The following is a 12,897-nucleotide window of genomic DNA, read 5'->3' as shown; positions in this document are numbered from 1 at the left end:
AAAACAAATGGTAGAAATTTCTATTACTATATTACTATACATTTTCTATTCCATAAATACCTTGCATGAGTAACTGAAACATATTAGGCCAACTCCTTCATGAAGAATTTCAACAACATTTTTGACACCACATGGAAATGGACCACAATAGTTGTGGAACTTGTTTTATTCATTCAGTCGAGTATTGCTTTTGCATTTATTTTTATTTTTTAAAGCTGTGTTGAGGCTGGAAATCCAAGCGAATACAAAACCAACTATTTGAAATAACGATCTTTACAGTGAATTCTAGATATGATTATCAACTTAACTCCCTAATAATGCAAACAAAGATGATGCCTGAACTGAGATGTAGGGTGTAATGTAATGAAAGGGTTATATACATCATTACCACAACAATAGGGTCTACCATGTGTTGCTTATGTAGGGTCAGAATATGGCTCTGGTAAAGCAATGCAGCACTACAGGCCTCCATTGAACAGTTCTGGTGCAATTTTCAAGCAATATTTATTCTCAATACAGGCTTTCCGATGACTAACAGTAAAGCCTTGTGGCAAGACAGATTACTGAAGTACTTTATTTATCACCAAAGGGAAATCTAAGGAAGAGCATACTAAAGCTACATGCAATAAACAGTGCAAGTGGGGACCTTGAGAGTGGGATTCTGTCAAGTACAGAAAACGCTGTACAGGAAGCTGTATTTCTAGTTTTGCTCAGAGATTTTCATCGCACCTGAGATTACGCAGTTACATTGTAGGGAGGAAGCTACTTCAATAAGAGACTGCAATCTTCCATAATAAACCTCATTTCAAATCAGTGCTGACATTTATTTATATATATTTTCTATGAAAGAATGTTAGGAAAAATAAATTATATTAAAAGTTCCCTTCAAAATTGACAAACCTGCAAAAAGAAAATGCAGCATTTGTGATTTCCCTTGGCTTAAAGTGGAAGACCTGGTTTTAAATGATAAGATTACACAGAAAAAGAGGAACAGAGCACTTGGTAAGGATTACAGTGGAGACATGTAGCATTACCTGTTCATCCTGGAAAAGGGTTGATGTATCCATAGATTACTTGTCTTAAACCTTTAAACAAGCATGTGGTCGATGTGCAAGAGTTTTCTTATCTCCACTAACAAAGGTGACATTAATGGCAACACCCACTCTCCCTGGGAAAGCAGTTTGGTGTATTTGCATAACAGCGTGCTAAACGCTGGATAAGAAATGTATACACAGGCCTCCGTCTTCTGGCATAGGAACTACAGCGTAGCAGAAAAGGGTGCTTGAACGCACAGATTTTGTGCTATTCAGAAGTTGAGAACTTCAATGGGTGCTGTTCGTGCTCCAATCGTAAGGAAGATAGCTGACTTTGGTCTTCCCAGCAGAAAGGATGCCCTGCAAGTTGCTCTTCTTAGGTGAGTCGCCCATATGCTCCAGTACCCAGGTTAACAGCTGGGAAGTTGTTTGTAGCATGGGTAGGAACATTGACATGGATTAGTGCACAAGTCGATGCTTTACATAGAAAAAGGTCATAAATAAATATTCCGTTGGACAATATCATTTTTCATAGACTAATAGAAACAGTAATTTAAAAAACATGTAAAACTTGGCAGGCGAGATTAAAGATCTTTATTACACGGCTCTTCTCAATGCTTTGGCGGACCATTTCTCTGCTGATCAACACTACAAATGCTGGTAACAACTAAATTGTAAAAAGCCGTGTGAAGTTATTTCGTTTTGGCAAGTAGCCGTGTAATAAGTGGGATAATGTATAGAACGTCGCCAGTCATTATCTAAAATTAGCCCCTTCAGGGCTTCGCGTCGGTGTCTGGTTCGCCCTGTCGGGGCTTATTTCCCGATAATGACCGGCATTCTATACATTATCCCTTACTTATTTAATGTCTTTCCTTACTGCAACGTTTAAACATTACCCTTTGTTCTTGACTCAAAGTATATATCCAAAACCGTTAAATACATTCGTTAATCCCCCCCTAGTTACCTTCTCCTCTGTGCCTCCAAAGTCGGCCTTGTACCACTTGAAGATCTGGCTGAGTCGCACCTCTTGTTTCTCAGAGTCCACCACACAGCCGTCGTCGTTCTCTAGGAAGGCCTCGGCGGCAGTGCGTAGCTGGCTGTCGATGCCCTGCAGAGTTGTGGGGTAGTGATGGGGATGAGCTCAATCAGCTTCTGCTTTGTCACATGAGGAACTGCCACTTACCACTAAGCACATTCAACGGGTGGTACACATCAAGCAATGTTTGCCTATGTGAGAGAACATAATAGTAAACAATGACGACACAATGCAAAATTGTTTTACCTTCAAAGATTCTTTCTGCACGTTTTAACATAATACCGATGGTTGGTTGCAAACTGCAGCTTACTGAGGTGATCAATGTGTCAATCTTGAAGTGTACGCCTTAGTAGCTAATTGACTACAAAACTATCAAAAAGTTGAACAGGACAGATTAAGCATGTGCTCTTCTTCTGCATGCCATATTGAATCATCCTTGATAGGAATATCACACAAAACATCATTGAATGAATGTACAGTGAAAACAGCTGAACAGATCCCATGTGGTCTAATGATCACCTGCGGGGTGTAGGTCTTGATGGGAGGGCAGCCTGATGCGCCACAGTTGAGGGCAAAATGAATGAGGGGCTCAGCGTCTGGCAGCGCAATCTTGTGGGAGAGCCAAGACACTGTATTTTACTGTGAAGTTATGAATCAGTATGCTCATAATTATGCAAACTATCATTCTGATATAATAAGCAGTTTGATGAGTATGTACTGCACATATGTGTGTAAAGTCATGCAGTGTTTTAGGATTTCCGCAACCAATCGATCAATTAGCAGCTACAATAAAATACATACATCTGATTACTATGCATTTGCTAGTCAGTCCAATTACCAGACATATAGCAACTTTGCCTGGTAAGTCTTTCTTTTTTTTACTTAAAATCGTGACATAAAGCAAGTGTGGACGGGCTATAAGAGGCCGATACCTGCAGGCGTGGATCTGTCTTGGAGAAGGGTCTGAGGAGCTGAGCCATGCCCTTCCTGTTCCCCCTCAGGACGCCGTTCTCAATGTCCTGCAGGGTGAAGACCTCTCCGCCAATCAGGTAGCTCACATAGTTGAAGAACTATGGAAACAAGAAAACCAGCTCAAAAACAGGTGGATACGTAGTACACAGGTGGATACATAGTACACAGATGGATACGTAACACACAGGTGGATACGTAACACAGGTGGATACGTAACACACCGGTAGATACATAGTACACAATTGGATACGGCATTTCTCTTTGGGAAAAATAGATGAGCAACGTTTTCTACAGTCCACTGGGTAGGCTGGTAGACTGATCTATCCAGCGTACATCTGGGAGGACACGCTCACTTGTGATGTCAGAAGAGGCTGATTTTCAAAACGGCTTGTAACGACTGATACCACTAGGATCACTGATCCTAGTGGTATAATATGTACCACCAGGTGGTACATGAGCCGTTTTGTGCTCATGACACTGTAAAGCGACCGAGTGTAAGAAAGGCGCTATATAAAAGAGAGACTTCGATGATCGGGTAACAAAAGTATAAAAACAAAAAGAGGCTAGAGCGGAGGCCCTGTGTGTGTGGAGGGCGGCAGCAGTGGCTGTACCCGGTATCTCTGCCACATGCTGGTGGGGGGGCCCAGGCGCAGGTGGCCGTGGATGACCAGGGCGTTGTAGGTGTTGATGAAGAAGGCCAGCTTCTCCTCCCTGGTCAGCGACGCCAGCTCCACGCGCTGCAGCTGCACCGCCATGTCGCAGTAGCGCTCAAACAGAGGGCTCACCTTCATGGCCTTGTAGTCCACACGCTGCACACATTACGCATACAAGTACACACCATTTAAACTCATACCAAGGTAATACCGATTGGGACTATGCATGCGTCAGTTATATCATATTAGATAAGGTATTTGCTTTTTCTGTCTTTTTTTCTACTTTAGTCATTTTACACACACACACACACACACACACACACACACACACACACACACACACACACACACACACACACACACACACACACACACACACACACACACACACACACTACCTTGCCATCGGCCGAGAGATGATCAGAGAACAGCTTGAGGACTATCTCCCTCATAATAGCAGACAGCTCCGCAGCTGAGAGTGACAGGAACAGACACAAGAAGGCAGACATATGGTAGTCTGGTAACATAAACGGACAAGCTTTCAATGAATTCATCATTAGATTTTGTTATTGCTGAAATACCAGAAAATATAGCATGGAAACGCAGAGAAAACGACAACATGCGCACATATACACACACATGGGGAAAGCCGAAATCACAGAAGCCCCTTCGCAGTGCAATTGATTAAGCGGTGTGCTTAGTTTGATGCCAATCCTAGCCCGGGAAAGACAGAGACCAACAACACCCAAAAAGCTTTCATTTCAAGAAAAGGCCACCCAGCACACTCACAGCCACCAGGCAAACACGGCCCTAGCATAGGGAAGCAATGTGTTGTCAAGGTAGACGTGGCGACAACGAGAGACACGGGGGCCTCCTCTCTCATCACTGAGCCCTTCAGTCACACCTACCCTGGAGGGGGGTGCAGGCGGCCGTCTGTCCCGCATTGAGGGCCAGTGGGGACTCGTGCTCCAGCAGCCTGTACAGAGTGTCCCCGCTGCAGCTGCCCTCTCCGAAGAGGCCCTCGGCCCGCTTCCCAGAGCCCTCCACGCTCACCATGTACTTCCTCTCAAGCAACCCTTGACCAGTCTCACAGGCCTGGGCTCTAGCTTTTTTATTTTTTTTAGCAAAAACGCACGTACACACACACACACACACACACACACACACACACACACACACACACACACACACACACACACACACACACACACACACACACACACAATTCCATTGTCTGGATTCAATTAATAATTTAATTCCTAAAAACAAATTTGTAAAACGGGTGTCATATCTCTGCTGCCACGATAACAACCACACACTAACAGTTAAGGCTGTTTGTTTAACGTGTGCAGCCAACTCCCTGATCTCACCAAGTAGTCTGAGTCATAGTTATTAGCAATATTTGACAGAAAATACTGTGATCAACCTTTACTTGCTCAACATGTAGGTCCATATTGGATTGACATTTTCAGGTGCTGCTAATAACAGCCTTACTCACCCATGCCCTTCTCTTTCTGCAGCCAGTCAATCAGCTGTTTCTCGGAGAAGCTCTTTTTGATCAAACTCAGCCACATTCTATGGGACCCAATCACATTGGACCCTTTGAAGTCCTCTACCAGGCTCGCCAGTTCATCCCTCTCACACACAAACTCTGAGATGGTAGGAAGACGCCAGCATGGACACAACAATAAGAAACATTAGAAAATGTAGACAATAGCACGTTTGCCCCTTTGTGAACCAATGGGAACAGAGAGAAGACGTGAAGAAGCTCCACATGTGACGACTACACACTCAATCCCCACACAAAAACACATCTGTTTGACCCGCATTCCAGCCATACCAGGCCGTTATCATCACATCTCACTCAGCAAAGAGTTGAACGGAGAGGATGTCCCTAGGTCTCCAATGTTGACCCTACTGGCTCAATGCAATGCAACTCTACAAATGCAGATAGATTAACGCAAAACTTTAACGATGGTACGCTGGTCAACAGTTGGCTTCAAACCATCTCACCTCCGTCAGCCTCCCCTGTTCCTTCTTCTGATTGGTCATCGTCCGGGAGTGGTGGCGTGTCGGTTGGCTCGTCTCTCACGAGGTGCACAAGTTTCTGCAGCTCCTCTGGATCCTGGGAATGTCCACACGCGTTAACAAAGAACCGTCCAAGAGTTATATTGAATCACTAGAACAAACAAATAGCTGAGTTAAAGGCAACGGTAAATACATAGCTCTCCAACGGTGTTGATAAACTCAATAATGATGAGGTTAGCTCCGGTTACCTGCGAGGGAAATCCAGAGCTAGAGAAAAACCCTGACAATATGTCTTTCTACTGTCTAGCCAGGTAGTTTATGGGGATGACCCAAGTATCCTAGATAGATCCAAGTACCGCTCTGTCCCTAAGAACATATAGAATATCTTTTGTTACCCCTTCTCACCAGTTTCTGCAGGTCGTCATTACCCCCCACATGGACTTGGTTGAAGAATATTTGGGGAACTGTGCTTCGCCCCGTCAGTTCCTTCACCACAGCCCGCAGCTCTGGATGTTTCCCCAGATTGACATCGCATACCGGCACGCCGAGTTGTCCAAGAGTAGCTTTGGCCTGCACACAGTGGGGACAACCCTGGATAGAGTATACGGTTACCCGGCCACGGGCACTGTCCTCAGACTCTCCCATTTACCCACCTATGGAGAAACAAAATGATAAAGTTAAAACAAGGAACAAAGGTGCGTCCAGTCAGTGCTGACAAAGCGACCAAGGGTTGAATATACGGAAGTTGGGAGTTTAGTTTCCCCGAATCTTTGCAGATTGCAACGTAGTTCCTCAATGATCAAACCAAAATGTTTGCCAATCTGAAGTGCCCCAATGAGAGAGGTAGAGCACTTTTACAGTCAATATCTAAACCACACCCACTTTTTCCCTCTTTGTAAGAGGGTCAAAGTGTAGTCCAGTGTGTCCGCCCCTTTAGTACACTGGCAACAACCAGAGTAAACAGTTATTAATAACCGTAATAAGCCATTTCCTAAAAAGCTTTATGGAAAACACAATTAACGTTTAAAAATGTCTGGATTCTTAACCATTACAACGTAATCAAACCTTTGCAGTACAAACATTGTTTGTTAAATAAAAAATAACTCGTTTGCTAGACACGACTTGTGTTTCTAAGGGTGCTTTACCTCTGATTAATAACAAGCTAACGTTAATGCTAATAAAATGTACATCTGTTACCTTTAATTCAGCCTTTCTTTTCGTGGCTGGACTGCAAAAAAGCGATTGTAAATCACAATGCTTTATTTCGAAATCCGCAACATATTTATAACCACCTAGTCATCGCAGTTGTGTTAAATATAGGACATTGCTACAGCTAGAAGGGCTACCGAGCCTCCTTCATATCACTGTATTCGAGCGTAGTGTTTTCCATGGCGACAACATTGTACGGAACCTTTCGACGTCTGTATTTGTTCCTGGTCGGAGGGCGCCTCTGTGGGACACCTGCATCGGTTGACAGAAACCAACACACCTGAGTTCTCAGGAAACGAAACCGAACTATGATCGTCATGTAGAGGTAAACATATTATGGTGTCAAGGATGGCAGGTCTGTCGGATAAGGAGCGCACTGGCTGCGCAAAGTTGCTGAGCTTAATGCCAGAAAGTGATTTACGATCGCTTTTTGAAACAGTCACGACTAAGAAGATCGAAGTAGAAACTACCCGAGGTAAGATCACTTTACAAGTAACGCTTCTCTGGGAACGTTTGTGTACAAGGTGTGACAAACTGCTTGAATGGTGTTTGCATTTTATTACAGGTGCAATGGAAGCCATTGTGTCTTACTCCAAAGATGCGGCGGAGCTTTTGAAAAGGAGGAAAGTGCAGCGAGATATCATTTTCAAGTACCTCGCCAAAGAGGGGATTGTCATGCCCATTAACAGTGATAAAACAGTGCTACTGAAAAGGACCTTAGAGTTTTGGTCATCTGGAAAGGTGAGGCTCTTTGTGCACGATTATGAAGTTGATTTGTTCTATTCGTAGTTTCCGATTATTCACGTATGTTAAAAGTTGTTTCATAGTTCTGCAATCCGGGGAGGATGAAGAACAATTTAGATATTTGATTTCCCTATCTAAGAAACTTAATGCAGAGAAAATGCTAGTTTGCTAGTATGCTAGGTTTACTGCGGTCAGATCACAAAAAAAACAATGCATATTGCTGACACAAGACACATTTATTTGATTTATTTACCTGGCCTTTTGGATTGTCGGTGCCGTTAAAATAGCATTTATAATCGTTTACTACTTTAACGTCACCGACAATCCAAAAAGCCAGTCCAAACTAGATGGAAAATGTGTGTAGTTCAAAACGTGACGCAGCTTTTACTTCTTCGCCACCTACAGAGTTTGCTATGTACGATCATTCATAAACCCCATGTTATTTCCCATAGACATTTGACCAAGGGAACCGGAGCCTCGGAGGCGGGACTTATTCTTCAGAGGTCTATTATTTCCCCATGACATATTATATAAAATCCTCAATGTGACACACTTCATGGACCCATCACTGTTTTCTGTCTTTCAGGAGTTGTCTCGCCCAGGGCCAGAGATCCATTCCTCAGAAATAAAGGCTGAAATAACTGTTGAGCAATCGAGTGAACAGTTTTGCCGGTGGTTCTTTCAGCTCCTAAACAGCCAGAACCCCTCCTTAGGCCAGGAGCCTCAAGATTGGGGACCACAACATTTCTGGATAGATGCAAAACTAAATCTTGTTGCCAGGTATAACTATTATAAAAGTGTATTATTTCTTTAAAACATTGACATTTCAACCACCACAACAGTACAAAACCTGATTATTGTCCTTTCCAAAAAAGTGTTTTGGAAATCGTCCCAAAGGTGTAAAGATGCTTACTTGTCCAATTAAGACTCAACCTGTAGCACCTATTTAACAATTACTGTTATCAAGTATCACTTATCAGTTCAAAGAGTAGATCTTTAAATTGGGGAGATATTGTCTTTTGTGTTGTAATGGTGACGACCAACTATCCAACTGCCTCAATATGATTCCTCATACTCCATCATGTTCATATATAATCATAAACCAGCCATTCTGAGAAGGGTTCAGCACATTTATTTAAATTAGTACAATGTTACTTGTAGTAAACTAGCAGCAAATAACAACCATTTAAAGTAACGTCAACCTCTATGTGTTCATATTTCCTGGTTGATACTGCCTGCACACCCGTTTATTAAAGGGCTGACATTCTAAACACCCCCCCCCCTCCCATCTACAGCGTGGTTGACCAACACGTGGAGCAGATCCAGGGCGCCGACCTGGTCCACCTGCGTCTCCTGGCCCTTGTCAAGGACGAGCGGCTGTTCCTCAACCCAAACCTGGAGCCCCACGGGCACCGGTTTATGTCCTCTCCGCATGGGCTGGTGCTGATCGCTGTGGCTGGAACCATCCACCGGGACAACTGCTGGCTGGGGATCTTCGAGCAGGTGTTTGGCCTCATACGCACGCCGATGAAAGACACCTGGAAGATAAAGTTCACGGATTTAAGAGTCCGAGGGGCCGGGATTCACGATGGGGCAGAAGGAATGTCACCAACTGTTAACTGTGACTTTGAGGAGCTGCAGCGCCAACATAGATCCTAATAATCACAGTAATATGGATCTAGAGATTTGGAGGCTGGGTCCGTGGATGCTTGGGCTCATGACGGAGACGCATGCTTAGGTTTGCACAATGAAAGACAATAGGATCATCTGTTTCAAAACGTTTTGTGTAAAACTGTGCAAAGAATACATTAGTTTATGATATTATGCTATTTCCGAGGGGAGAGTTTTGTTATGTTTTGTTTCATGTATGCCTTATCCTTTAAGAAAATGTTGACGGCAAAAACTGAAAGCATTTTTTTAGGGAAAATTTAGTAACATTTTTTTACATTCCATAACAAACTCTTAAAGAGGAAAAAATAAGTTAATGAATCCTTAGGCAGACTCATATTGACCAGTACATATATAAAAAGTTATTTCAAAACAGATATGAGGATAAATGTACATAGGCTGTAGATCTAAATCCACTATGGACCTATATGTTGAGCAATTAAAAGTTGAGGCACTAAGTCCACCATATCATCAAGCAATGAAAGATATTACAGATAGTGTAAAAGCAGGCCACCCCTCCAATCTGTGCACAGGCAAGAAGCTTACTAATAAGAGACAACAATCTGAAGCCAAAAACATCTTTCAAAAACAATGTTTCTGCAATAATGGGAAGAGTGCACAAGTCACAATTTTCTGAAGGCTGCACACATATGGCCTATGAAATGATGGCAAAAAAAAAACATACTTATTGAAAGAAATAAAATGTCTGAGTGGCAAATGGCCAATATGCCGTCAGAACAATCACAAACAATCACATTAACGTTTTTGACTTCATACAAACCATTACATTATTGTGCAAGACCGGGCATCAGCCATGTAACCCAATCCCAAATGTGTTTAATAGGACTATAGACTATCGCTTCAATCTTTCATGAACTGACCCAGTTCAAGCTAAATGTCGGATGTTTTGAAGAGTGTGCTGAAAGGAAAATGCTATATCTGCAAGGTAAGTTCATGCAACTGGATGGAGCTCAAACTGAAATTTTAATTAAGAGTTTTCAATTTGTTATGCTACTCTGCTGACCATATTATATATATATCTAATAAAACCATGTCCTCTTATAGGCAAATATTAAATTATGTGACTAGAAAGACACCAACAAATATGTGAAAAGCTACAAAGAAAATACATTAGCTTCTTCATGAACTACCAGCGTCCAATTAAAAGATGAGGTGTACAACAAATAAATAAGAAATAAAGATAATGTTAACGTCGACATCACCCCTTAAATGATAATTAAGGATACAGTGTGTAAAATAACTATAGAATAACTTTAGTATGCTCTTTCAGGTTTATCAGCTACCGCCATCTAACGGTGGAATCCGATTTAACCTGCAACCAGGAGAAGGGTATGAAGTAAAATGATCCGGCTCATCGATTCAGCATCCATTAGTCCACCGTCAACAGGATCATTAAAACCGTAATATAATTTTTTGGACACCATGTTGGTTGCCTTTGGGATTTAATCCTTGGGCAGTGAGGGCCACAATGCCAAGTAGCCTATGCCAATTAGTAATTGGCATAGGCTACTTGGCATTAGGGCCACAATTACGGTTTTAATTATCCTGTTGACGCTGGACTAATGGATGCTGAATCGATGAGCCGGATCATTCTACTTAATACCCTTCTCCTGGTTGCAGGTGAAATAATGCCTGACTGGGATAATGCCTGACGCTTGAACAATTATTTGAAACTTATAAAGCCACAAGACAATGATGACACAAAAGTAACTGCACCATAGTGACACACCTATCATTATGTTAAGGGTAGTGTGGTATTTATACTGCAAGCTCACAACATCTCATCTCTGTACAGTCAACAATAAAATGGGTAAATGAGTAATTACTTACAGAGATGAGATGTCATGTTGTTCAAGCAGTCAGGCATTATCCCAGTCAGGCATTATTTAACCTGCAACCAGGAGAAGGGTATGAAGTAAAATCGATTCAGCATCCATTAGTCCACCGTCAACAGGATCATTAAAACCGTAATTATTTTTTTTGTACACCATGTTGGTTGCCTTTGGGATCTAATCCTTGGGCAGTGAGGGCCACGATGCCAAGTAGCCTATGCCAATTACTCATTTACCCATTTTATTGTTGACTGTACAGAGATGAGATGTCATGAGCTTGCAGTATAAATCCCACACTACCCTTAACATAATGATAGGTGTGTCACATGGTGCAGTTACTTTGGTGTCATCATTGTCTTTTGGCTTTATAAGTTTCAAATAATTGTTCAAGCAGTCAGGCATTATCCATCTAGGATACATACATGGGTGCTGTCATGATGGACAAGGGATTCAGAATTGGTCGATCTAGTACCCTGCAAAGTTTACAGGCCATCCTTTTCTGACTTAGAAGTCACAGCTTCCTCTGTTCCTCTGATGAAGTGCTGGTAACTCAAGAAATTTGCACGTTGAGGATACACATGGATAAAAAGGCAGAATAAACTGTTTGACACCATTATCCCTCTGACTTTGCTGGTAGTATCAACCTGATTGTTACTGTAGCTTGCCTTCTAGTAAACCTGAATAGGCCTCTGGTTAAAGCTTTGGATCTATAGCTACCAAGATCTTAGCCTAGGTCAGCTTCCCACTATAAGTGGTTATGTAATATTAGTTTCAGTGCAGGGGCACAAATATAGGGTTACTTGTTACTAACCAGCCCACTGAAAGGCTTATTGCACTGGTTAAAAGTTGTCTGTTAGTTTGTATACAAATGTACAGTTCAGTTCAGTTCAGTTTAATTTTATTGTCCTAAAAGGGAAACTTGTCTTGCAGTCGGGTACACATAAATAGCACAAGATACACAAGGACACACAACAAGAGTACGACAAAAGTAAAAAAAAAAAAAACCTGTCATACTTAGCTAGTCATCAGATTCCAATACATGTACAGGTATGTGCAAAGAATTGTGCAAATTGAGCTGTATCTTGTGCTATTTATGTGTATTTTGCTAGGAGTAATAGTTCTTTGTCCTATCAGACTTATAAAAAGGGACTCTAAGGCCCTGTCCCAATTCTCCTCCTTCCCCTAGATTTGAGCCCTAACCCTAGATTTTGCGCGTTCCCGCGAAGGGGTACTTACTTAGGGTTATACTTAGGGTAAGGTGACCAGATTTCTGAGACAAAATCTGGGGACATTTTGGGTTCAGCGGTGCAAAAACCGCTGAACTGGAGACATTTCCGGGGACAGCAGTAGCTGGGGACAGGTCACTGAAAACGGGGACTGTCCCCGGAAACCGGGGATGTCTGGTCACCCAAACTTAGGGGAGCAAGGGGGAGTGCCTATTTTCCCTTAAAATCAACCCTTGAACGCTAGCCTGCTCGGGAGCTGACTTGCAGCTAAGGGCACTCAAAGCATGTGTTCTTGTTAAGGGGAGAGAAATGGAACTGGGCCTTCTCCAGCCTGAGGGAAGGGCCTCAAATTAAACAATGACGGGGATGATTTTTACAGTCCAATATAGACATTGCTTTCTGAATAACCTGCTTATCATAAATGTTCAGCAAGCATACTTGTGGACAGCCAATCAACTTCCCAGCCACCTTCAC

At 42.5% G+C, this 12,897-nt stretch overlaps 2 protein-coding genes across 3 annotated transcripts; one reads left to right on the top strand and one right to left on the bottom strand.

The window, feature by feature from the left end:
- Positions 1 to 160: 160 nt before the first annotated feature.
- LOC311358049 (uncharacterized protein) lies at positions 161 to 7,084 on the bottom strand. 2 transcript variants are annotated; one of them, XM_084478040.1, is made up of 11 exons: positions 6,921 to 7,084; positions 6,129 to 6,376; positions 5,709 to 5,820; positions 5,194 to 5,346; positions 4,604 to 4,801; positions 4,094 to 4,167; positions 3,654 to 3,851; positions 3,003 to 3,140; positions 2,590 to 2,679; positions 1,999 to 2,142; positions 161 to 1,451 (listed from the first exon to the last, which is right to left on the bottom strand). In XM_084478040.1, exons 2-11 carry the CDS (start codon positions 6,366 to 6,368, stop codon positions 1,323 to 1,325), a joined length of 1,476 nt encoding a protein of 491 aa, XP_084334166.1. In that variant the 5' UTR covers positions 6,369 to 6,376; positions 6,921 to 7,084; the 3' UTR covers positions 161 to 1,322. The 2 variants fall into 2 exon arrangements, with proteins under 2 accessions (XP_084334166.1, XP_084334165.1); XM_084478039.1 differs by lacking the exon at positions 6,921 to 7,084 and having other exon boundaries at positions 6,129 to 6,536.
- Positions 7,085 to 7,226: 142 nt separating this feature from the next.
- cUnh3orf38 (chromosome Un C3orf38 homolog) lies at positions 7,227 to 9,507 on the top strand. The gene is made up of 5 exons (XM_084478128.1): positions 7,227 to 7,407; positions 7,498 to 7,673; positions 8,129 to 8,179; positions 8,263 to 8,456; positions 8,972 to 9,507. The coding sequence occupies exons 1-5, from the start codon at positions 7,269 to 7,271 to the stop codon at positions 9,333 to 9,335; spliced, it is 924 nt and encodes a 307-aa protein (XP_084334254.1). The 5' UTR covers positions 7,227 to 7,268; the 3' UTR covers positions 9,336 to 9,507.
- The last annotated feature ends 3,390 nt before the right edge of the window (positions 9,508 to 12,897 follow it).

Source organism: Micromesistius poutassou (genome assembly GCF_964030765.1).
Source record: "Micromesistius poutassou genome assembly, chromosome: 14".
NCBI classification, from domain to species: Eukaryota; Metazoa; Chordata; class Actinopteri; order Gadiformes; family Gadidae; genus Micromesistius; species Micromesistius poutassou.
This window is presented reverse-complemented; position numbering and strand designations above follow the sequence as displayed.

Bases quoted from the DNA above. Each gene is read 5' to 3' on its own strand.
- LOC311358049 (XM_084478040.1), bottom strand. From the start codon at position 6,368: ATGGGAGAGTCTGAGGACAGTGCCCGTGGCCGGGTAACCGTATACTCT. The intron at 3,141-3,653 runs GTACAGCCACTG...TTGTTTCCATAG, and splicing joins GCATGTGGCAGAGATACCGG to TTCTTCAACTATGTGAGCTA. The intron at 2,680-3,002 runs GTATCGGCCTCT...CTCTCCCACAAG, and splicing joins AGACAGATCCACGCCTGCAG to ATTGCGCTGCCAGACGCTGA.
- cUnh3orf38 (XM_084478128.1), top strand. From the start codon at position 7,269: ATGGTGTCAAGGATGGCAGGTCTGTCGGATAAGGAGCGCACTGGCTGC. The intron at 7,408-7,497 runs GTAAGATCACTT...ATTTTATTACAG, and splicing joins CGAAGTAGAAACTACCCGAG to GTGCAATGGAAGCCATTGTG. The intron at 8,180-8,262 runs GTCTATTATTTC...TCTGTCTTTCAG, and splicing joins GCGGGACTTATTCTTCAGAG to GAGTTGTCTCGCCCAGGGCC.